This window comes from Gekko japonicus, unplaced genomic scaffold (assembly GCF_001447785.1).
Source record: "Gekko japonicus isolate JY-2015 unplaced genomic scaffold, Gekko_japonicus_V1.1 scaffold269, whole genome shotgun sequence".
In the NCBI taxonomy this organism is placed as follows: Eukaryota; Metazoa; Chordata; class Lepidosauria; order Squamata; family Gekkonidae; genus Gekko; species Gekko japonicus.
Window position 1 is genome coordinate 541,697 of NW_015168659.1, and position 26,139 is coordinate 567,835.

General features: G+C 45.2%; 1 protein-coding gene across 1 annotated transcript; it reads right to left on the bottom strand.

Moving 5' to 3' along the window:
* Window positions 1–4,962: 4,962 nt before the first annotated feature.
* Window positions 4,963–25,070, bottom strand: ACTR5 (ARP5 actin-related protein 5 homolog (yeast)). The gene is made up of 9 exons (XM_015415243.1): window positions 24,638–25,070; window positions 22,376–22,458; window positions 20,300–20,469; window positions 17,861–18,078; window positions 16,967–17,149; window positions 13,953–14,075; window positions 8,202–8,341; window positions 5,877–6,009; window positions 4,963–5,535 (listed from the first exon to the last, which is right to left on the bottom strand). The coding sequence occupies exons 1-9, from the start codon at window positions 25,031–25,033 to the stop codon at window positions 5,278–5,280; spliced, it is 1,704 nt and encodes a 567-aa protein (XP_015270729.1). The 5' UTR covers window positions 25,034–25,070; the 3' UTR covers window positions 4,963–5,277.
* Between the last annotated feature and the right edge of the window lie 1,069 nt (window positions 25,071–26,139).

Consider the following 26,139-nt stretch of genomic DNA (forward strand, 5'->3'; position numbering starts at 1 on the left):
TCTCTCTCCAAATGGGCAAGGGATGCTTCAATATTAAACAGATCTGGCTACCAATTGCATTTTCATTTATTTTACAAGTATTTGGTACTATTCCACCCATCTATAGCTTGTTCCCAAAGACCTGCATGTTTCTAGGATATACGCTCAGACAAAAGTTTAAAACCTGATCTGTTGGGGGGGGGGGACAGAACTCTTGGGGAAAACCTACCTACGAGCCAACAGCTTTACCACAAATGTACCTTTCTTTTTAAATTGCTGAATGGACAACAAAGGAATAAAGGGAGGGAAAAAGCCAAGCCACCATCACTTATGGAAGAGCACACACCTTTGAATTTACATTCCAATAAGGTAACAGAGAGGCTGACCGTGAGCAGCCTGCATCAGTGTTGGCATCAGCTGAAAGGTACAACTTAACCCAGAAGTCAGACAGTACCAATACTGGTGGCACCCGATTGTAAAGTCCATTTCGAAGTAAAAAGCAGTTACTTTTTCAAACAGATCAAGCTTCTAACAACCTTAGTGTGCAGAACTAGGACCCCAGGACACTTGGGGAGGGGAGAAACAAGGGGGTTAGGAGGGAGAACCCATAAGAGAAGGTACTCCTTTGACACTGAAGGAGCTCAAATTGGTGGGAACTCCAATGTCAAGAGTGAAGAGAGCCCAAGTCCTCCAAATCCCACTCTTCATAGCAGCTCCCATGCTCCACAATATTTTGTTCACATATCTCCCATGACTTACCATTTGTATACTTATCAACCACCTTATACTCTAGGACTCAAGATTCAGAAGCACAAAAAATATTGGAAAATCCCATTAACTTCAGAACAATAAATGCAGGTGAGGTACACTCATAAACTGAGAAACGTTCTCTGTTCAAGCAACCTGACAGCTCCTCCTGAAGACAGACAGCAAGATCCTAGGTGAGACTCATTCCAAAACATGGGGGTGGGGGTGGAAGGGCACTTGAAGCAGCTGATACCAAACAAACCTCTCTCAACTGAGGAGCTCATCAGCTAACTTTGTTGGGGAATAGCTTTTCGGAGTCCTTGGAAAGCTGCTGGGGAAAAATCTGTGTCCACAACCATTCTTGCACACATTCTGAAGTATACAGTCCTATGCAAATGGTTACCTTTGGCATATCCAACCATTCTTGCACACATTCTGAAGTATTCAGTCCTATGCAACTGGTTACCTTTATGGCATATCAAAAAACATTTATAAATTGCAACAAGCATTTCTGGTCATGACGGGAATAATGTTAGACTACCTTTGTGCTGATGTACTTCCCCCTCCCTCTCCCCTCATTGGAAGCCTTCAATCAAGCTTAATTCTATAAAATGGGATTCTAAACCAGGGTTTAATCCTAGTCTAGAATCCTGGATTGTGGTCACATTGGTTTATTTGAACAGAAGATTGCAATCTGTTTCATGCTGCGTAAGAGAAAAAGTATTCAAGAGTCCAGCCACGAGCCAGATTTGTTCCCATGATGTTCCTGACGTATGAATAAGACCACAGAAAGCTGTAATACAAAAAGGCATCTGGAAATCAAGCTTTAGATCACCACAGCTTGCTGGTGAAGAGGCAGCAATTCAATTTACCTCAATGGTAAATTCTAAGAAAACCAATGAAGTGTTTTATAGCCTGACCCTAAGAATATTTACACAGAACAAAGGTCTACTAAGTTCAGTAGGACATTTTCCCTGGAAAGGGTGCCCAGAAGTCCAGACTTAGTTCCTATGGCATTCCATGCTTTGTAAGACTGTTATAAGCTCGAAAAATATTTATTCTACTCCCCTCTCCCCTGCTGTTGATTTTAACATTTTCCACTTGGCAAACATTAATTTTCTTTTGTTTGTGAGCAGCTGAAATCAACACGTCTCTTGTTATTTCCTCATCATTACTTCCTGGTACACTTAATTGACCATTATTGCTGTTAATGGTAGAGTTCGGGGAATGACTTTTGATGCCAAAGTGCTGCTAGAAAGCTTGCCAAGAGAGCAGAGTGGAAGGAAAATAGTAGCACCTGTTTATTCTGCCTTTCATTTTTCAGCATGAAGTCAAGGTGCAATCTGCCCCAATGAAATTAATAGGACTTTTGATGCTGGCTTCAACTGCAGAGGGACTGTATTTTTGTAAACCAACATAAATCAGTACAATCAGAAAGATAATTTTTAAGATACTGGGCTGAGCAACTGGTTGAGTTCACAGATGGTGTTGGAAGAACGGACCTTTCCCCACCTTCTCCTCCTCCAAGAAGTCTGCCATTTATCTGGAAATGCCTCGAGGATCAGCAGAGCTGCATAAGCAAAATGAGCCCCAGGACAAGGAGCTCCAGTGACATCGAGGAATCAAGAAGAAGATATTGGCTTTATATCCCGCCCTTCACTCGGAGTCTCAGAGTGACTTACAATCTCCTTTCCCTTCCCCTCCCCACAATAGACACCCTGTGAGGTATGTGGGGCTGAGCTTTCGAGGACTGCTCTTGAGAGAACAGTTCTGAAAGATCTTGTAATGGACCCAAGGTCACACCAGCAGCTGCATGTGGAGGAGTGGGGAATCAAACCCAGTTCTCCCAGATTAGAGTCAATGCTCCTAACCATGACACCAAACTGGCTCAAGTAAGATATCATCCTCTTCTTCTCTTTATGGCTCATATCTATGGAAAGATGTCCTCCTTCTATGAACTCTACTGATAGAGTTCCTATGGATAGAGATCCTATGGATTCGATCATGGCTACTTTTCTGGGTGGGGAGGCAATGTCCACCAACTCTTCTCCCATGGCAGCCCAAAGCACACCTAAAATACTGTTTTTGGGGGGGCAAGGGACCCCCCAAAATACATTTGAGGTCTCCTGTGGGGGGATGTGAAATCTTCCCCATGTACAAGCTAGGTAAGATCCAAATCCAAGCCAGGCAGGATCCAATTCAAACCAGAAGACTTCCAAGAAAGCAGATGCACAAAATATCCACTGTCTTAAGTTTCAACAAGGCATACTCATATTATTGCTCTTGAGCCAGTTTGGTGTGGTAGTTAAGTGTGCGAACTCTAATCTGGGAGAACCGGGTTTGATTCCCCACTCCTCCACTGCAGCTGCTGGATGACCTTGGGCCATAGTTCTGACAGGAGCTGTCCTTGAAAGGGCAGTTCTTGAAAGAGCTCTCAGTCCCACCTACCTCACAGGGTGTCTATTGTGGGGAGGGGAAGAGAAAGGAGTTTGTAAGCCGCTCTGAGACTCTGAGTGAAGGTCAGGGTATAAATCCAATCTCTTATTATTATTGGATTTTTTAATAAAAGGTTTCCAGCTCTCATAATTGTGATTAAAAGATGGGACATGTGCATTTATGCAGCCATCTGTCCCTCCTGTAGATCTGTCCTTAAGGCTCTGTATATTCCACATTTCTGCATAACTGAACTCATTACTGGACATGGAATTCTGAAAAATGTGTTCACTGATGAAGATCACGAACTCTAGCATATCAGCTTTCATGGAGGTTAATGGGGGGGGGAGACAAACACCAAAGGTTGTACTAATACAAGCATTGTGTTCAAGAACTGGAAGTCAATCATACTACTCTCCTTAACACTGGTTAAGGTGATATCCGGAGTACTGTGTTCAGATCTATCACCATTAGGAAAGGATATTGAGAAACTGGCTGACATTCCAAGAATGGCCATGTGCAAATTAAACAGGGTAAAAACCTACCTGAAACTAAGCCTGTCTTGGTGACAATGGTCTGTACTCTTGGGGGGCCCGTTATTTTCTTTCCGTCACAATTTAGCGCCAAAAGAGTGCTTTCCCCAAACAAACTGACCCCTCACAAGTGGTTGGACACACTGTCTTTTTGCATGCATACTCAGGCACAAGACTAGCACCAGAGCATATTAACACATTAATTTTTCTTAAAAATCAGTAGAAGACTTGATAATATGTAAGATTATTGTATGGGGTAGATAATGTGTGAGCTTATTAATGTTTAAACGACATATGTAAGATTATTGTATGGGGTAGATAAAGTGTGAACGATATAGTTTAAACAGTTGCTTTATTAAATGAAATTTACAACCCCAAGTTGATGATACTTTGGTAGGCCTGCTGAAAGCCAGGAAAAAAGCTCCACTCGGAGAAATATGGAATATGGACCACAGGTAGACAAAAAAGAAAGGGTAGATACCAATACCACCACCTTCAGATCTATGAAAAATTTCTGATCAGCCCCTAACAGAGGTGACAACAGAACATCTAGCTAGTGCTTACAGTAACTGGCTGCTAGAAATTGGAGTGTAAAATTGGGCTAATTGCTTTGACTATACTTTGTGCTGTAGCCATGAGAGTTACAGTTTTCCCTAAATGCATAACTAGGATTCTGAATAATAGAGGTGAAGTTTAAGTGTACGGGGACACATTCATCCAGAACAGAATCCGCAAGACACTATGGGAGTGAAACAACAACAGGTGCTAAACATAAGCAAGAACAAACCAGGCATTCGTTCTCTCATGGACACTGGAGATGGAGGCTGTTCAATTAATATTTTGATGCAATAGTACAAGGGCATCAAAAGAATCACACTGCATTATTAACCCCCAGCTTTTGTTACTCAATGAACCCTTTATAAACCTAGAGTCCAACAGGGAATCATTGAAACTTCCTGTTACGATAGCTATCTCAGAATACGGCTTCCGTCACCAGAACACGTATTGCATTAGCTAAGGGACAAACAGAGGAAAATCCTCCAGTCAGCTCAAGAGAAAACTTTCTAAATACAAGTTCCAATGAACAGCCTGTCTGTTAAAATTCTGTCTTCCTTTAGGTGAAAGCGCCCCCTTCTGGAGTAACGCTGCTATATTTTGGAGCAAGGAAAAATGCTCTTGAGAACGAAACCCATATAAAAAGAGACTTTATTTACATTGCATAAAGCTTTAAAACATAGATCTATTCATATAACACACAGAGAATGAATTAGCCTCAATGAGGCCAATAAGCATTTTCTCTGAAATATCTGCTTTGCTCTTTTTACACCTTGGACAGATGTAGAGTCAGCAATGATCTCATGGCAACATAGGGTTGCACTTCAGAGTCCTCACTGCAGGGATTGGGGGAAAAAATTAGCAGCTGATTCACTGCTCAAGATGCCAAATGTTGCAAGCCCAACAAGAAATTTGGGACTTGTGAGTTTAGTTTTCACAGGTTAGCAACTCTCTTGTTGCTCTGGAAAGTTGCCTCCTTAAAAACCGGCTGTTCCTAACCTTCACATTACACAGCATCACAGTCTCCATCCTATGTCTGCTCAGAGACATTGTTAGGAGCAGGCCCCAGAGCCTTGCTGGATGCTGAAGCTTCAGCTGTCCGTGGAGCCTGTTTCGGGAGGCGAATAGGTACGTAAACGTTGGAAGCGCTGTGTTCCTTCAGGTATTCTCCACCTTTTTCTTCATAATCTTTCCTAGTAATCCAGCCTTCTTCCCGGTTCATGTGCTCCAGGGCCCAATCCCGAGCACCATACCATGCGTCTAGCACTGGATTAGAGGCAAGGTGCACCTACGTGACAGCAAGGAAGGTAAAGAGGCCTGGTTAGTTCAACTAAGTGTTACAGAAATCAAAATGGCAACATGTAACAGCAAAGCTGTCTGACTGAACCTGGTCCCCTCTTCCGCAATCTGCGTGCACGACAAACATGGTTCTTCTAAGGGCAGCCCTCAAAGGCCACAAAAAGCTTTCTGTAATCACTCTCCTGCAAGCAGACAGGATAACCCAGGCAACATCTCAGGTCCACTCAAAGGTCTCTCCCTCAACTGCTTCATAAAAATCTGTTGACATTGGCATGCGGAGTGTTTAAACAGTACATACCGCCATTGTCTTGACAGAGTCAAATATGCTACCTGAAAAGATGACTGGAAGGGCCTCATTTCCAACAGCTCCTTCTGGATTCTGGCTTTCATGCCAGGATACATCACGTTTCCCCCAGTAAGGAAGACATTCTGGACGAGCTTTTGCTGCTGCTCTTTGGGGTACCTGAACAAACAAAACAGCACTTCATCTACTTCAAAAACAAAACCCACGTTCATTATATTTGCCTGCCACAAAAGGGATGAGGATTGAGTTCCTGAGAGCCAGAGCGAGGCAGTGGTTAGAGTGGGATTAGGAGACACCCCTAGCCAGCCACGGAACCTCACCGAGTGACCCTGGGCCAGTCACTCTCAGCCTAGCCGACCTCATGGTGGTTGCTGTGAGGACAAAATGGAGGAAATAATATTGTGGTTGCTGTGAGGACAAAATGGAGGAGGAAATAATATTGTTGTACGCCACTTTAAACCCCTGTTGGGAAGAAAACGGGACCCTGGGCCAGTCACTCTCAGCCTAGCTGAGCTCATGATGGTTACTGTGAGGACAAAATGGAGGAGGAAAGGATATTGTTGTACGCCACTTTAGACCCCTGTTGGGAAGAAAACTGGGGGTATATATACGTAAAACAAACCTCTTTATATTTTCCACGGACACAGGAAACTGTAAATGCACATACTGCTTCAAGCACTACACTTAAGACAGCTCAGAATGACATACCTAATGTATTATCTAATTGCTTTCATAAGACCCTGCAAAAAGTGATGGAAAGAGTCTGATTCTGTAAGTTCTATCTAACAATCTAAAAATGCATTCATTCCATCCTCGTAGTCAGTTCAGAGCATATGAAACTGAATTAAATCCCCTTTGGGACCTACTTTCAATTAATGGGTACAATCCAGACCAGTCTCAAGCTTCCACGGAAATCAAAAGCACTCAGCTCTGAGGCTGACTGAACAAAGTACATCTAAAAGCCAAGGGAAAGAAAACAGACCAGGAGTAGGAATTGGTTCTGTCATGAGACTCCCCCCCACACACACCCGTGCTTCCTGTCCCCCTCCCATGATTCCAGTCCCAGATCACTGGGGGCTTTTTATGCCTCATGAGCCCTTGCAGAAAAAAACAGAGAACCACACCCGCTAGAGCTATAGAAGAAACAAAGAAGGCTGTGCAAAAGCGCTAAATAAGAAACAAACTCAATACTGCAAAGTGTCTGCCTATTCAAACAACAATAATACAAAAGAGTGTCTAGTAATAATCCACCATTTATACAAAAACATTTCCAAATAGAAATGAGGGTCCAGAGTCAAATGGAGTCTTCTAACGAAGTTTCCAGATAGTGTGTTCATTTCATAAATCTCCTTCAGAGAAGGACCAATACAGGACTATAAATTATCAGTCTGCAATAACCGTATTTTCTGAGTACTTCACAGGAAAGTCTGTATACAGTTAACAAATCAATGTTCTTCATACAAGAAAAGATTATTATTTAGTTATGCAAGGCATAAGCAACACAAAGAATGTGGATTTCTACAATGATACCAAAGGAGAAAAAATCCAGACATAGTGTGCTATTTCAGCGAACCAAAATTTCTACAATGATACCAAAGGAGAAAAATTCCAGACATAGTGTGCTATTTCAGTGAACAACCAACAAAATTGCATATTATTAATCAAGCAAGATTCTGATTGCAATGGCTAGATTTTTTTTAAAACACAGAATCGTTAGTAGACTATTTCTAAGCAGACATCTACATCATGTTAGACCAAGCTCATAATGAGGCAGCAAATTTGTGCCTGGACTGTGCCACTTCAGATAACAGGGTGGGCTCTCCCATGGATGATTGTTCATCCACATGAAAGGATTTTGTCTGTGTAGAAAGCCAGGTGTCAAAGAGAAAGACAGGCTTTATAACCCTTCTCCCCAGTATACAATGTTCTGTGTGAAGGCAATTGCTTTGGGTGGACCTGCATTCAACCACGGGACCCTTTGAAGTCATACAGCCAAGACACAGATTCACCACCTTAATTGGGCCTGCATTGAAAACGAGGCCAACAAAACAGTATGCTTTTCATAGGTCAGAGACTTGCAACAGGCTCCAGTTGTGTCTGCTCTCAACTAACACTGCCATCTTCACAGCCAACCTGCCACACCAATATAGTATTACTGCGTTCCTTAAGATGCTCTTAAGATTTAGAGACATTGTTAATGTTCTGCCGAGCCAGAAATTCTCTATAGCTGTAGAACCACCACAATTAGCCAGAAAAGGCATATTTCATGAGAAGGCAGAGGAAATGAACAAACAAAAAACCCTACAGCTATTATATAAAAACACAAGGGATTTGGGATTTTGTTAACCAACCTGTCCAAGACAAACTGCATGGTTTCTGCTACTCCAGCCTGTTCTTCTCCTATCAAGGATGGCTGGAAAATTATTTCAGGAACACGGATTCTTTCTGTGCCGATAAACAGCTGGTGATACTCTGCCAAATTAAATACAGGCTGTAAAGACAAGAGATTCAAAACCAGGATTGCTTTACAGTCATTTTCTTTTAAAAGAACAACACTAATTTAGATTTTAAAATTTGTACATATGAATAAAGTGCCCCCCAACATAGTATCTATTCTATGCTTCCACCCCCCCACCCCCCAGCTTCATCTTATCACAAAATCTAGGTGATGACTGCCTTGTTAGGTATAATTTGTATCAGGTCTAATCAAGATGACAACAATTTCTACAGAGAGGGAGACATTTTTCCAGTAATATGTTCAGGCTGGGAAGAAGTGAAGTTACATTAAGGTAGTGTAGTAATTAAATGGCCAGACTGGAACCAAGGAGACCCCAGTTCAAATTCCCACTCCACCATCAGGCTGACTGGCTGGACCAGTTCCTCTCTCAGGGCTGTTGTGAGATTAACATGGAGAGGAGACCCTTGTTAGGCCAGCCTGAGCTCCTTAGGAAAAGGGTGTGACCAAAATGTAGTTAGGTGTGCTCTTCTCAGAACCAGCTAAGTACCAACTCCTGAAGCTAAGACAGCCAAACAGAATTTGCCGACACTGGAGGCCAACAGAGAAGGACTGTTACTTCCATGTGTTAATTGGTGGGATCTCCATGCCCCACCCCACAGAGCCCCAGGGCCTCAGAATTGAGAAGAGGTTTAGCATGATTTAGCCAGTTTGCTGTAGTGGTTAAGTGTGCGGACTCTAATCTGGGAGAACTGGGTTTGATTCCCCACTCCTCCACTTGCACCTGCTGATGTGACCTTGGGTCAGTCACAAGCTCTGGCACTGCTGTACCTGAAAGAGAGCAGTTTCTGTCAAGAGCTCCGTGTGCGTACTCTAATCTGGGAGAACCGAGTTTGATTCCCCACTCCTCCACTTGCACCTGCTGATGTGACCTTGGGTCAGTCACAAGCTCTGGCACAGCTGTCCTTGAAAAAGAGCAGTTTGTGTCAGAGTTCTCTCAGCCCCACCCACCCCACAGGGTGCCTGTTGTGGGGAGGGGAAGGGAAAGGAGTTTGTAAGCCGCTCTGAGACTCCAAGTGAAGGGCAGGGAATAAATCCAATCTCTTCTTCTCCTCTTCTTCTGCTCTGGTTCTCCATCTACTCTCCAACCTTCCTTCTTGCTGGGTCTACCTCCCAGTTTGGTGTAGTGGTTAGGAGCGCAGACTCTAACCTGGGCGAACCAGGTTTGATTCCCCACTCCTCCACATGCAGCTGCTGGTGTGACCCTGGGTCAGTTACAAGTTCATTCAGAGCTATTCTCTCACAAGCAGTTCTTGAAAGAGCTCTCTCAGCCCCACCTACCTCACAGGGTGTCTGTTGTGGGGAGGGGAAGGGAAATGAGTTAGTAAGCTGCTCTGAGATTCCTTCGGGTAGTGAAGGGCGGGGTATAAATCCGATCTCTTCTTCTTCTTCCTCCCCCCTCTTATTAAGGCTCCTCCCTAGTCTGAGCAGGCATGGTCAACTACCTGGGCTCCTCCCAAGAGGTGGGCTTTCCCATCCATGGGAGTGGCTCTGCCCCCAAGAACCTACCCGTTAGTCCTGCCAGATCCACCTCCTCAGCCAGTCTCTGCCTTCTGATTGACATGATGAGTAGTTGCAGATGCTATTTCTGGCTTGCCAGCAGATTTCAAGTGCCTGCTTAGTTGGGCTGTGGCCTTGAGCCATCTATCAGGTTTGGCCAATCACCACCAGCAAATCGGCTCCCAGCCTGCTCTGCCCAGCTCCTTCTTGCTCAGGACCACCCATGGGCTATTAAGGAGTATGTTGCGTGTTCTAACCTCCAGGGGCTCTGGGAAGCAGCTGCTAACCCAGAACAGCTACTGGTTGGTATGGCCATCTCCGCTGCAGCCAGACGTTTTGTTTGTGAGTGTCCAGTGACTCGGCAGACCATGGCCTAATGGGACAAGGCTGCCCTTACAGAAGGGGCCCACAATGAACTGTTCAAACCTAACCACATTTATTTGGAAGCAAGTTTCATCAAGTTAGGTTTTAATCCCAAGTAGAGAGGCGGGAGTATTACCCTAAATCAACAGGGCTGGCTGAAGCAATCCTTGCTTGCAAACCATTTTACAATTTTTGTCTTGGCTCCACCAGACTGTTTCCACAGACTGAGGGATCTCCCCCCCCACCAGTGCCCAATGCATGCTACACCTTATGGACTGCAGTGGAAGGAGGCAGGTAAGAAAGTCTTGTGCCAGAGGGGGAAATCCCTCTGTTGGCAGAAACGCTCCAGCAGAGCCAAGGCTCTAAGCTTCAATCATCCTTGCACTTACACATGGCCAAGGTCCCCTGGAAGGTTGGACCCCTTCCCAGGAGAAACATGGCAAGTGAAGGCCAGTTCAGCACCGACCATCAGCCACAAAGAACTCACCTCCTCTTCCCTGACAGAAAAAAAACCTCTGCCAGTTTCCCTATGACTGCAGAAACCAGTGGAAAGAGAAACTCTGGTTCCTGTCACTGGGCAAATTACTTAAGCGCCTCTGGGCCCACTATTCAGGGAAAGGCGTTTCTATAAATCACTGCACCGCTTTCAGATCTGAAAGCGATCCTACTTTGTTAACTACTCATGGCCTTGAACTGGCATTGCCAAATACAACACCCACCTTTCCCCTCCCCTTCCCTTGTCTGTTTGGTCTCTTAACCCTGAGGGGTGGGTTCATTTTTGTGTATGCACAGTGTCTGGCACCACTATTGGTTTTGATTTTGACAAACCTTTTTTGTTTGGGGGAAAAAAACAAGACAAAATAATACACCAAAAAACCTTTTGTGCTACAAGTATCTATTTATTAAATTTATTTATTTATTTATTATTTCATTATATTAATACCCTGCCCTCCCCGCGAGCGGGCTCAGGGCGGCTTACAACAAGGCACAAAGTGCATGCAATATATCTGCAGTGTGTTTTCTTAGGAAGGGTTTATATGGTTTTAGAGTGGGTCAAGCATCTCTTCATAATAATACTTAGCATTCCACACCTCTCTGGAGTATTCAAGATATCCCAGTCATATCTGTTATTGCATTAACTCTAGACGGCAGACCAGTATTATTATTCCCACATTACAGATGATGGGGGCGCCATCTTGCCTAAAGCCACACAATGACTTATACTTTCCCCCACAGCTCAAGGTGACTTACAAACCGCAATTAAAAACATACAATAATTAACAAAATCCTAAGTATCCGCCATCTCCCTGCAAAACGTCTGCAGCCATTAAGCTCCCTGGCAAATAAAACAACTTTGCAGCATCTCCTAAAAATTTCTGGAGATGGTTCTCCCCCATCTTCCTCAGGGAGACTGTTCCAGAGAGCAGGATCCACAATCCAAAAGGCAGAGGCTCTAGGGCAGAGATGTCAAACTCATTTGTTGTGAGGGCAAGTTTGGTGTAGTGGTTAAGTGTGCAGACTCTACTCTGGGAGAACCGGGTTTGATTCCCCACTCCTCCACTTGCACCTGCTGATGTGACCTTGGGTCAGCCACAAGCTCTGGCACACCTGTCCTTGAAAAAGAGCAGTTTGTGTCAGAGTTCTCTCAGCCCCACCCACCTCACAGGGTGTCTGTTGTGGGGAGGGGAAGGGAAAGGAGTTTGTAAGCCGCTCTGAGACTCCAAGTGAAGGGCGGGGTATAAATCCAATCTCTTCTTCTTCTTCTTCTTCTTCTTCTTCTTCTTCATCATCTGACACAAATGTCACTTTGTTGGACCAGGCCGTGTACACCATGCCAGGTACTGGAGATATTTTACCACTCACTGTGACCCACACCCCTCCTCAGCACCTAACTTACCATCCTTTGGTCACCGTGCACAAGACGTTTTGCACAGCAGAGAGCGACTGCCTGACAATCAAGCTGCAACAACCAGAGACTCTTGTGGCTCTTTAAAGGCTAACACATTTCATAACCTTTTGATGAGCTGGAGCATGAAGTGCTGCATTCCGCTGGTGCAGGTGCGGCAGCCAAAGACAGGTGGCCAAGTGGCATCAGCCAGGGGAACCCAACAAGCCCTGCCTTAAAGAAACTGCTATGGCTGCCACACAGCCCCACACTTCCCTCTGTCAGAGTCCCAAATTCAGCAACAAGCTCAAACCCCAAAGGGAACTGCAATGTTCCCCAGCACCACAAACAATCTTCAAGTGCTGCCACTCTCCAAAGACACCAGCTTCAATTTAATTGCCTTCTGCAGACTTTTATTTTCTGCCAACTTCACGGCATCATCCAACCACCCAAAATATTACTCCTCATGTGCAAGTGCACAGACACACATCCCCGCCTGCCTCTGCTGCATGCAAACCCAGTGTGCTTATCTAAATGCCTGCTCCTGTGCCTGACCTTCACCTCACATGCCACACACACCCTTCCATTCAGACTGTTACATGAGGCAGTGCTTGCGTGTGTGAAACCCAGGGAGTATGTGTGCATTTCGGCTTCGCCTCTTATTTAATTTTCCCCATGATGCCGAGGGAGGGACGCAGGAGGGGAGCCACACAGATCTGGGTCAGCGGGTTAGCAGGCTCCAACTCACCCAACTTGGCAGGACCCCTCTGCTACTGACCCGCAGCATTCTGCACACACAGCACCCCTTACGTGAGCACCAGGCTTTTCTCTCTCACCCGGGCTCCTATGGACAATGCGCCCGACCCAGCCAGTCACTCTGTTCACATGCTTACGTAAGTGGCTTTCCATGGGTGCCTGTGCCTGCGGGTGCCTTCCCCTGGCTGCCTGCAAGTGGGAAGCTGCTCAGCTGGGCTCGGGAAGGTGGGGCCAAAGAGATTCGGCCTGCCGCGTGTGATCAGCCAGCCATCTTTCCAGCAGCCTAGGTGGCAGACACAGAAGCCCAACGTGTGCTGGCCAGAGGAGAAGTCAGCAGTAGTAGGCAGCGTTTCCCGGCCCAGTGCCTCGGACAAGGGGCAGCAGCAAGGGGTCTGGCTGCACCAAGCTCAAGGCCAAACCAGCCCTCCTCACCCCTTATGGGTGTCAATTCTGGGTTGGGCACAATGTTCCCTCTAAGCTGTGGAGTCCTGTGAGCAAAAATTCTACCTTGGGAGCTACTGGCATTAAAGTTGTGATCAGGTGATTTGGCTACTGCATAAATTAGTTTGTCCTGGAGCCTTCCTCCCTGAGCTAAGACAAAAATGTGTGAGCTGGAGGCTAAGAAACTGTGAGCTAGCTCACACTAACTCAGCTTAGAGGGAACACTGGTTGGGCACTGGGCAATCCCAGGAGATCTGGGAGAGGACCCTGGGGAGGACCTGTTTTTGGGAAGGGAGAGACCTCAGCAGGGGGCATAATACCCCAACATAGGCCCTTCCGGTCCATATTCAGACTGATTTGCCCCCAGCTGCTTGCTGGCCGGTTCTGGCCCACGGGCTGTATGTTTGACATGTCTACTCTAGTTGATACCAGGCAGGCTACCTCAAGTGGCAGAATGAGAAAATTACTCCTATCTTGCAGATAAGGAGTTTCAGCCAAAGAAGAGACTCTCCTCCAAGAGCCATTCAGTCAACCCAAGGCTGTGGTAAACATCTGAGCATAAGCTTCCTCCAAGATCATGCCCAAATTCTGATGGGATGGAATGGACTTCAGGAAAAGGACTGTACAGAATGAATGACAAACCTGTACTGTGGTGACTGCCTTTTCAACTTCAGGTTGCTCCTCAGCAAATAAAGGCTCAAATTCATTCATGCTTTCCACATCATCCATGGAGTGTTCGCTGCCCAATGGGTCCAGGTCAGGAGTCTGGAAGGGAAAAGGACCACAGATTATTCCAGTAAAGAGCCAAGTCACACAAACTAGCATGAACATGCCAAGGTTTAAAAGCAGCTGAGACCATTCTGAACTATTCTTCTATCTTGGCCAAACTCCATCAGCACTGCATTCTGGAAAAGGCGAACAGATGTACGCTCACTCTCAAGCAAGCACACTTAGGAAAGCAGGTTGAGTGAACAAAGGGTTTGTGTTTGTGATTAATTAATTAATTCATTAATTTTATACCCCACCCTCCCCACAAAAGCAAGCCTTGTACAGATTTCTAACTACCTTAACCAAGCTGTTAAAGTATCAGTTCAAAAATCAGTCTCATTCCTCAAGCAAAAAGTGTTTTTGTCCCAATTAAAGCATTGAGTTAACCCAGATATTAAAGATGGCACAGACTTGGTACATTTACACAGTTGCCTACAGGTCTATCAATCACCTTCTTCTGTACCCTGTTCAGATGATGCTGGAAAATAAATATTTGCTGGCCAAACAAATGGTATGTGAATTTTGGAAAATTGCTAGTTTCAGGCAGCAATAATCAGTGAAAATAGGTATTACGCCTGGAAACAGACTGCTAAAGTGAGAGAGTAAGCTGCCACAGTACACGGTTGGCTGTATCATCATATTAATTAGTGGGCAGGTTTCAAAGTTGATGTAGGTTACTTCACTTGGAATTCTGACACTAGGTAATTTGGGTTTAGGAGTTTCATGCCAAGAATTTGATTCTCTCAGTTGTAAACCAAATACACTATTTTTAAGTTCAGCAAATATTCTCAAGAAGTTTACACAGCATAAAAATAAATGTTACATACAATTAAACACTCATCTGAATGCAAGAAAGATGTCCTCAAAAGAACTCCTGCTAAAAAAGACATAGCCCTGACTTGGATAGCCCAGTCGCATCAGATTTTGGAGCTGGCCCTGGTTAGTATTTGCATGGGAGACCCATGCAACCCAAGAAATACCAGGATCATGACATGGAGGCAGGCAATGGCAAACCACCTCTGAATGTCTCTTGCCTTGAAAATCCCATGAGGTTGTCATAAGTCAGTTGGTACTTTGGTGGCGAAAAACCAAAGGCATAACTTTCAGTTCATGCTCAAATGACCATGAAAACAAAGTCACACACTGCTGATGTAAAAGTGTAGGTAGATTGCTATGAACCTGAAGTCAGAATGTGGCACATCATGCCATTAACTGCTTCTGAACTCTGCATATACTCCATGTTTTGGAAGACGTAACTGGGCAAGCATTCTTTTTTCTAAGTGCCCTCATATTTGACCTTGAGTTGATCTTAACTTGCCTGCCTCTTGAAGTAGAGAGCTGATCACAGCCAACAGACTGCTGCCTCCTCCCAGATTATTGAAGGACACTGTGCTTCCGAGGGGGTTCAGCTGACCCTTGCTGACTCAGTTAAGAGCTTGGGGTTATACTGAATCCCGCATTAGTGCTGTAGGAGTAAGTTAATGCAGCTGCAAAACCCCCCCACTTTCTTCCAACTTCATTTAGCCAAGAAGATGGTCCCCTATCCTGACTTTGCTGATCTGGCCACCTGGATCCATTCCATAGTAACTTCAAGGCTACTGTAATATACTCTACATGGGTCTGCCCTTGAAGGCATCTCTGGTTGGTATATAATGCTACAGCTCAGGTACTATCCAGGGCTACGTGGAGCATGATCATTAAACCCATTCTGCAGTCACTCCATTGGCTGCCCATCCCTTACCAGGTTCAATTCAAGGTACTGGCTACCAAATACAAAGCCTTTCATGACCTTAGACCCTTGCAACTACAGGACTGCCTCTTCTGCTCTGCTACAATAGCTTTGCCCTTCTGAGCAGTGCTTTCTGCAAGTGCCACCCTACAGATAAGCAAAATCAGCAACTGCCCATACACACACACCCCATCTCATGGAATGGCCTGCCTGAGAGGTGAGGAATGCTCCCATGCTGGTATCATTCCACAGACAATATAAAGACGAATTATTCAGGAGGGCATTTTTATACAATAATAGGGCTATAATATAATGGAGTAGTTCAGAAAGGCGCTTTCATAAAAGGAAACTGATTATGAACTATACCACAAGGTACAGTATGCATTATCTGTTTGCTGTAGGCATGATCGTACTCACTGCTTTGTTTGTATACTTATGCAGTATCATTTTCTGCATGGGTTAAGATTATGTCAAACACTTATGCCTTGTTTCAGACTGCTGCAACTCTAGCCCTGCTACTTTGCTTATTAGAGGTCTCATCCCACTGACCATATTGACTTACACACTGTCTCAGTGAGAAACATGGACTAGAAACAACATAAAGCAATTTAACAAAAAGCCACCTTTGCCTTACAACTCTCCATATCAGCCACCCTGAGCCCGCTTCAGCGCGGAAGGCGGGGTATAAATCAAATAAATAAATAAATATTTCACCTCCCTCAACCTTTTCTACCAGAAATCCAGGAAAGCTTGGGAACAATGGAGTCTCAGAGATAGGAGAAGGCCAGGAGTGTTTTGAGAGTTCCTTAACAGGCATCGCCTTCCCATCCTCAGTATCAAAGAGGCCATATTTATTTAAGCACTTACGAAGGGCTGTAAGCGTGTCTCCCAAGCATACTCAAACTGAACAACTGCTCAGGTTTCTGCATTTAGCAAAGGTTGGGCTACTATGTGGCAGGATTAGTGGCACACCAAGAGCTTCTGTGGAGGCCTTCTCATGCTGTTTTTTGAAATAAGGTGGGATGAACAGAAAGAGAAGGAACCATCTTTAGAAGAAGAGGGAAACGTTTGCATGAAGCTGTAGCGCAGCCAACGGGACACAAGTCTTGTAGCTGTTTTGCAGATGCTTAAGTCTGTTAACATAACCCCACTGCTGTACCTCAGGCTTGCTATCTACAACATCCACTTCAACACTGACTTCAGCCTGCAGGATTCTGTGCTTGGTCTGCTCGACTGCCATGCTCAGCTTGTGGATATAAGACTGAAGTTCCTCCGCAGAGTCCATATTCAGCTCCACCAAAGCTTTGTGAAACTGCTCCATTTGGCCATCTTCAAGCAGTTCCTGTAGGCAAACACAACAGAAGGAAAGAGCTTTTCTTTCTTTCTGTAACCAACAGTGCTGGATGTTAACACACCACTGATTTTCTGTACACACTTCCAACTGAGTACAACAAAGCCACTAGGGATAAACTGATGAATCTATATTTTATCCCTACCCCTTTTCCCCTTCTGTATCCCACCTTCTTCTTTTTTTTAGAAAAAGTAATAAAAAAATAAAATGAGAAAAAAGCCACTGGGGATCAAATACTACAGAAGATCCCATCCACTGCTCAGCAGAATGCAAAGAGAAAATGACAAACTGTCAAGTGAAGAAGGGACTTCTTAGTTGCTGGCAACTTTGGTATGCGATTGGATTTATACCCTGCCCTTCACTCAGAGTCTCAGAGCAGTTTACAATCTCCCTTCCCTTCCCCTCCCCACAACAGACACCTTGTGAGGTAGGTGGAGCTGAGAGAGCTCTGAGAGAACTGCTCATGAGAGAACAGCTCTGAGAGAACTTGTAACTGACCCAAGGTCACACCCCAACTGACCCAAGCTTCATGTAGAAGAGTGGGGAATCAAACCTGGTTCTCCCAGATTAGAATCTGTGCTCTTAACCACTACACCAAACTGGCGCTGGAGCTGGCTTTGCACATGCCATTCACTTCCTTCCGCTTCCCCCTTCCAATTGCCCCCCCCCCCAGGCTGCAATTTGAACTTCCTGTAAAGCTACCTGAACGTAAAGCAACTTGTCCAACCTCTCTTGATCCAGCTGCAGCTTTTCCTCTCTCCGGCGAGCATTGAGCTCCTGGAGGCGCCGAAGCTGCTGCTGCCGCCTCTCCTGCTTCTCTTCGGAGGTGAGGGTGCTCCCCAGGAGCTTGTTTGAAAAAGGCAGCTGCATCTTATGCACGTTCTCCTCGTAATACTCCGGAGACCTCCACTTCGCCATCTCTGTTCCAAAGACATTTTTTAAAGGCACAATGACCAATTCCGCCAGGTGTGACCAAGCCCAACTCCAATGCAAATGCGATCGAGAAGGAAACCACTTCTGAGAATTAAAGGGGAAATAATTTAGCTAGAGGGAGATTTAGCTAGCTCCTTGCTCAGCATTATGAGACAAGCCTATATAATGTGCTTAATTTCGCCGATGCCATTGCACCAAGATGTAGGAGATGTGAAAGATCAAAAGGGAGGAGAGAGACTAGGTGCGTATTAATAGTCCAAAATAATTACAAAGTTGAAATCAACAGCCAGAATACCCAGATCTAATTCCTGCACCTTAGGAGCAGAATCCTCCCTCATACCAATTGTCATATCAGAAGTGAGAGAGACTTACTGGTGAGAAGTTTGGGCTCTTAACTTACTTTCTCTAAATCATCTTCCCTACAACTAGCTGTTGACCATGCACTCAGCCCCCTCAATATCTTCTGTTTCAATACTTTCACATTTCTAAAGTTATATGATTTTTAAAATTTGCTTACAAAACTGTTCTTTTGGGCAAGCTACCACATTTGAACAGCTCCTGACCCATATGAAATCTTGATAAAACAGATTCAAACACACTTTTTAGCACTAACTATGGTAAAAAAGTACATCAGCACAGAGGCCAAGATTGCCAGTTACCTTTAACCAGGACCTGCAAACCGGCTTCAAAATCTGCCCTCCGTGCCCCTCTTGGCTGATTAAAGCTGGCCACGAGGGGATGCGAGGTGCTCTACGGGAGATTGTCAACAAATCCCTCAGGTTTGACTCCTTCCGCACCTCACTTATGCTGCACGACTGAATTGTCACGATGTCTGAATCCAAGTCCCTAGACAACCAAGGATTAAATGGTAATTCAGGGTCCCAGTTTGTGAGGAGAAACCAAACTGTAATTTGCCCAGGTGTCTGCATTTTAAACATTGTGGCAGAATGGAACAAAGTTTGAGTCAACTGAACCCAAACTTTATTCTGCTACTTCAGACCAACACGGCTACCCACCTTCATGGAAGGCAGAATGGAGTTAGACTGAAAGTTTCTAAAACCAGGAAAACTTAAATCTATGCATAAGAGGAGATGAGGAGCGTGTGTGTATGTGTGTGCTTGGCAACAAACCAGACTCAGGCCTATCACAAACAAACCTCTTTATGGCGGAATGCAGCAACTGAGTAAAGCCAGTAGATAACTTAACACATACTAAATTAACACTGCTAGGAAAAGTTTTAATTACGTAGCAACTGGGTCAGGCCAGAGGAGTCCCTGATGTGGGGGGGTCCATGACGTCCATGGGATCCATGACGCCTGCTGAGACTTTCTCTGGTGCCTGCCGAGTGTTTTGAGAAAGTGGGTGGGGCTTCTGCCCAGCAAGGCTTCTGATTGGCTCTGCAATTTGTTTGTTTGTTTTTAAGTTGCTTTGACAGCAGCTGCCACCACAGCATGAGAATCCTCCCTGTGTGACTGAAGGTAAATTGCAGCAGCCATTGTGTGGCTGGCTCCACCTCCTGTGCCCAACCACTTTGCAGCTGTGCCCATTACATTGTATCAGAATTTCAGAGCTGCCCACAGGGTCAAAAAAATTGGGGACCTCTGACTTAGCACATACTCAACGACGACTTAAAAATTGGCTAGGGGAAAAATTGGTTATAATGCTTGGGAAAAATCTTTTTAGAAAAAAATTGGTTACTTGCCCATAACAACCCAGTTTTCATTAACTGCTTTTAATTTCTTTTGGGAAGATAAAGGAATATCGCAAATAGCCAACTTCTTAACTTGACTTCCAAGTTCCCTTCTTTGGATAAATACTGACTCTTAATAACTGTATTAGCATGGAACACATAAATTAGTCAACTCTTAATATTTCTCTCTTGGGATTGTGTGTTAAGAGTGTCTGACTAGGCTCTGAGAGACCCAGGTTCAAATCCCCCACTCTGTTGTGGAAGCTCACAGGGTGACCTTGGGCCAGTCACACACACTCAGCCTAACCTCCCTCACAAGGTTGTTGCAAGGATAAAATAGAAGAGAAGGATGTAAGCCATTTTGGGTCCCTTCCCCACTTGGGAGAAAGGCAGGGCATAAATTAAGTAAAAAAAATATATTCCCAGAATCCTAGGGGCTGGGGTGACACTTCTGCCAAATAGTGGGAGAACATAATAAAATAAAATTAGAATACAGGATACGTGATGGCAACACCTACCTTCTCTGTAATCTTCCGCAACATAGCTGTGCTCATGCAATATTTCCTCCACACGACCAAGACTGATGGCAGCCAGATGCCCTGGGTATTTTAGCTGCAGGAGACGCTGCAAGTACATAGCAGCCTGGCAACCCCCGAGATTGATACGCCTGCAGTTTTTCGCATCCAGCCTACCAACCCACAGAAACAAAAAAAGATTTAAAGCCAACTAGGCAAACAATAATCTTTGTGCAACTCTAACAGTAAAACATGGTTGTCACCGAAGAGAGAAGGGAGGGTGGGAAAATCACTTGCTAGAAGCTAGGAAAGAACAGACCCATCTCTTAGCCAAGATGAGATGAGGAAAAAGGTCTTTAACAGGCCATACTGACATCTATGAAAATCAAGGTCATATGTAGATATTGGGTTGTTAAACTTTAGGGGGGGAGTTAGTGATGAAAGCATGATGGGTTTAAAAACGCTCAAGGATCACACCACACAGTAATTCTAACAACCAAATTAAACCGCTAAAACATTCACAATCTGAATAATACTTTCTAAACTGTACTAGAAAAGAGAACATGGTAGGAATATCAAGAAAGCATAAACCTCACAGAACAGATTTTTGAAAGTCTGATTCGTTGTGGCTGGAAACTTTACAAACAAACCAGTATTTATTTATGATGGGGGTTAAGTTTGACTCCTTCCGCACCTCACTTGTGCTGCACGACTGAAAACCTCCTTATTTCAGAAGCCCTCAAACTACTATTTGTCACAATGTCTGAATCCAAGTCTCTAGACAACCAAGGATTAAATGGTAATTCAGGGTCCCAGTTTGTGAGGGGAAACCAAACTGTAATTTGCCCAGGTACTCTACATTTCAAACATTGCGGCAGAATGGAACAAAGTTTGAGTCAACTGAACTCAAACTTTATTCTGCCACTTCAGACCAACACGGCTACCCACCTTCATGGAAGGCAGAATGGAGTTTGACTGAAAGTTTCTAAAGCCAGGAAAACTTAAATCTATGCATAAGAGGAGATGAGGAGCGTGTGTGTATGTGTGTGCTTGGCAACAAACCAGACTCAGGCCTATCACAAACAAACCTCTTTATGGCGGAATGCAGCAACTGAGTAAAGCCAGTAGATAACTTAACACATACTAAATTAACACTGCTAGGAAAAGTTTTAATTACGTAGCAACTGGGTCAGGCCAGAGGAGTCCCTGATGTGGGGGGGTCCATGACGTCCATGGGATCCATGACGCCTGCTGAGACTTTCTCTGGTGCCTGCCGAGTGTTTTGAGAAAGTGGGTAGGGCTTCTGCCCAGCAAGGCTTCTGATTGGCTCTGCAATTTGTTTGTTTGTTTTTAAGTTGCTTTGACAGCAGCTGCCACCACAGCATGAGAATCCTCCCTGTATGACTGAAGGTAAACTGCAGCAGCCATTGTGTGGCTGGCTCCACCTCCTGTCCCCAACCACTTTGCAGCTGTGCCCATTACATTGTATCAGAATTTCTGAGCTGCCCACAGGGTCAAAAAAATTGGGGACCTCTGACTTAGCACATACTCAACGATGACTTAAAAATTGGCTCGGGGAAAAATTGGTTATAATGCTTGGGGAAATTTTTTTAAGAAAAAAATTGGTTACTTGCCCATAACAACCCAGTTTTCATTAACTGCTTTTAATTTCTTTTGGGAAGATAAAGGAATATCGCAAATAGCCAACTTCTTAATTTGACTTCCAAGTTCCCTTCTTTGGATAAATACTGACTCTTAATAACTGTATTAGCATGGAACACATAAATTAGCCAACTCTTAATATTTCTCTCTTGGGATTGTGTGTTAAGAGTGTCTGACTAGGCTCTGAGAGACCCAGGTTCAAATCCCCCACTCTGTTGTGGAAGCTCACAGGGTGACCTTGGGCCAGTCACACACACTCAGCCTAACCTCCCTCACAAGGTTGTTGCAAGGATAAAATAGAAGAGAAGGATGTAAGCCATTTTGGGTCCCTTCCCCACTGGGGAGAAAGGCAGGGCATAAATTAAGTAAAAAAATAAATGGAATCCCCTTGTTCAGAGGCACCATATTTCTGAATACCAGTTGCTGGTGGCAAACATTGTGGGTGGCTTCATAAGGTCTTTAAAATATGCTGGCCCCAAGGTCAATACCAGCACCTTGAGCTGGCCAAGAATGAAATTGGGAGCCATTGTAGGCAGAGGATTAGTGGATTGATAATGGTTTCTATGAACTACTTCTGTCAGCATTCTGACCACAACATTCTGTGCCAAATGTGACTTCCAGGCACACTTCAAAGGCAGCCCCACAGACAGCACATTGCAGTAGTCTAATCTAGATGTTCATTGGGGCATGCACCACAGGGGCAAGATCCTTTTCACCCAGGAAGGGTTCAGCAAAATCAGTGAAGTCACCTGTTTATCAGTTTAGAGGCCTGGGTCCAGCAGCACCCCCAAGATACGAACCTGTTACTTTAGGGGGAGTGTGATCCATCCAGAACAGGGAATGCCTAAGTTCATGGATCACTGCTTCACAGTTTTCACAGTCTCCTGGTGATCTCCTAGAAGTACAAAATAGAGCTGAATATAATCCACATATTGGTGACATCCTATCTCATATCTCTGCATGGCCTCTCCCAGTGGCTTCATGTAGATGTTTAAAAGCTTGGGGTTCAACCTGGAACCTTGTTGGACCCTACGAGGCCAGGTAGCAGACTGCCAGCATCACCTTCTGAAACCTATCATCCAGACAGGACTAAAGCACTGCAGAATGGTGCTTCCCAGCTCTAACCCCCAAAGGTGGTCTACAAAGATTCTCAAAGCTGCTGAGAAGTATAGTAGAATCAATGTGTATTAATATTATGTCTTATCTTTACAGTTTGAATATAATGTTCTGGCCATACCACAAAACATGTGGGCCAAACCATGAAATCCCTCCTGCTACATGTAGTGTCACAATATCTACAACAGCCAGGATATGGGTTGGGTTGCATGGCTTCACCACTTGGCACCTCACCACTTGCATGTCCTCACTTTTCAGGCATCAGTTCCATCATTTAAAGTTGTTTTTGCATTCTGCTTTTAAGCTTGAAAACTGTTTTATGGATTCATTTTAAATGACCTGTGTGTTGTTTTATGCCAGGTATGTCCAACAGGTAGAGCGTGATCTACCAGTAGATTGCGGAGGGGTCAGAGGTAGATCACCAGCCCCACTTGGTCTCCTGGTATAAAATAAAATATGTTTGTAGTGCATTATAAATGGGGGGGGGGGGCGTGGTGGAACCCAACTTTAGTGAGTTAAAATCTAATTTGAAACTTTATTTTCATGGTGGTAGATCACCGGCACTTTTGGCCGGAAAAAATAGATCACTACCTGTTCGAAGTTGGACATGCCTGTTTTATGCTATTTTATGCCCCTGGCTTATTTTCAGACTGTTTAATTGTATTGTTTTTACTTTGTGAGCTATCATGAGCTGGTCCGTAGAGAAATGGGATACACAACGGGAGAAATGGGATACACAAGCCTCTGAAGCCAGGATCAGCCCAAGATGCAGTTTGCTATTCTGTTTAGTTATAGTGCATCTTTTTATGGTCATATGCTTCTTTGGGACCACTCCGGCAGATGGGGAAGAGGAAGAATTAACAAAAATTTAAATGAGTTATACCAAAGAAAAGCTTAATTGTTTTGTGAAGCTGTTCTAGATCTCCAGTGCTACGAGCCAGGATAACTGATTTCTGCTGTATGCTGCCCACATCCTTTTCTCTTTAGGATCATCCATGATCACTGCTTCTATACAACCTTGGATACTGCACTATCACTTTGCATATCTTCAACACCATCATGTTACATGTTAACTTACTGTTCATTCTCTGGCTATAAGTCTCAATGCACTTGAAAAAGTGTGCATGCACAGGAAAGCTCATACCTTGAATAAACCTTTGGTGGTCTTAAAGATGCCAATGGACTCTAAATTCGTTCTACTGCTTCAAACCAACACGACTGACCAACTGGATCTATTCCCCACAACTGTCATTGGCAACAGGCCACCTCATCCACACAGAGAGGCTGATTGCAGATGATGGTTACAGCACGACTTTGTGCAGAGGCAATCCAACTCAAAGACCAATGTCCCCATGCAGAGCTTTCCACTGTCCCTCCTCTCTTTCTTATTCATTCCTTGCCTTTCCCCATCTTTAGTACTCTCTTAAGAATATTAGGCGAAATAAGTGAAGCAGCAACCGTGCAAGTCAGGCTCGAGCTCAATGGCGCAAAAGAACTCGCCTGCTCACTCAGGGCCACTGAGGGTGGTGTCAGGGCCCGATCCGCCGCCGCCTGCCTACCTACCTGCGAGGAGACGCCGAGGCGCTGGAAGCCGTGGTCGAAGAGCAGCTCCTGGAGCTCCATCTGGACGGGCACGTTGCGGTCGAAGGGCGAGCGGAGGAGCCACCGGAGGGGCTCGGGGCTGCCCAAGTCGTTGCCCACGTGCGTCTCGACGCCGGCCCCGCCGCGGGCTCCCCGGCTCCGGGCCACCAAGGAGCGGAAGCAGAGCAGCGGCTCGGCGGGCACTTCGGGGTCCGGGCAGGCCCAGCCCAGTCGCAGCTGGAACGAGCCGTTGTCCAGCACCAGCGGAGCCGGCTGAGGCACCCGAACAGCCGGGCTGGCTTCGAGCTGCGGGTCAGGCTCCCAGCGGGCGTCGCGGAACGCGAAGATCCCTCCGGCAGCCACGGCCGCAGCCATCATCGCCGGCCTTCAGACCGGACCGCGCCGCCGCCAAGTTGTCGAGGGGACTCCTCTGCGCATGCTCACAAGCCTTGGAGCATGCTCAGTAGCAGCAGTGGAAGCCTCGTGGTTGCCCTCAACCTGGAATCCGCTTTCGTTACACTCAAACGCTAGGAGCCATTTGGACTGGATGGGAAGGGGCACGCAAACTGACTTTATGGCCGCCGATAGAATCAGGATCTCGGTGCATTTTAAACTGCTTTTCTATTGTCCGTAGCAGCTTTGTTGTAGCCGCTAGAGAGGCGCTAAAAGTCTCTTGCCGCCAGCGGAAGTGAAACAGAAAGCCGGTGTTGTAACTTGCAAGGTGGTTGTTGTAATGTATTCAATAGCTGCCATTGAATGCGTAATAATATGTGAACTACATAATTGACTTGCCATGTAAAGCTTCGTTCTGGGCTAGGCTCCAAATCCATCCAATCACATTGCTAGCCCAGGAAGAACCAACCAATCACTGGTCAGCAAGCTCCCTGAGCAGAACGATTGGTCCTTATTTATACAACCTTATCAGTTGATAATTGTATAGCAGGCGTGGCTACATTAGCGGTAGAGTTTAAAAAGGGAACAGCTTTAATGCAAATCATTAAACAGCTTTAATGCTATCAAATGTTGATCCCTGTTGGAGTTGTGTTGGAGTTGTTGAATAAAGTTGAACCTTTGCTGAATCACTCTCCGACTACTTTGTTAAGGGAGCAACTTAACAGTTGGCATGTTGGAATGGTACTATTATGGTACCTTTTAAGAGCCTGAATTCAAATCTCCACTCACTGGTGACGTTTTGCCAGTTACTTCACTTATCTAGTCTTTTTCTCCAATAGCCCAAAGCAGCTTACAATATACTGTCTTCCATTTACTCCTCACAACATTCTTGTGAGGTAAGTTAGGCTGAGTGTGTGTGACTAGCCCAAAGTCACCCAGCAAGCTTCCGTGATGGCAGAGCAGCGATTTGAACTTGGGTATCCTATATCCTTTTTTGTTGTTGTTCAGGCGCACAGTCGAGTCCGACTCTTCGTGACCCCATGGACCAGATCACGCCAGGCCTTCCGGTCTTCCGCCATCCTCTGAAGTTG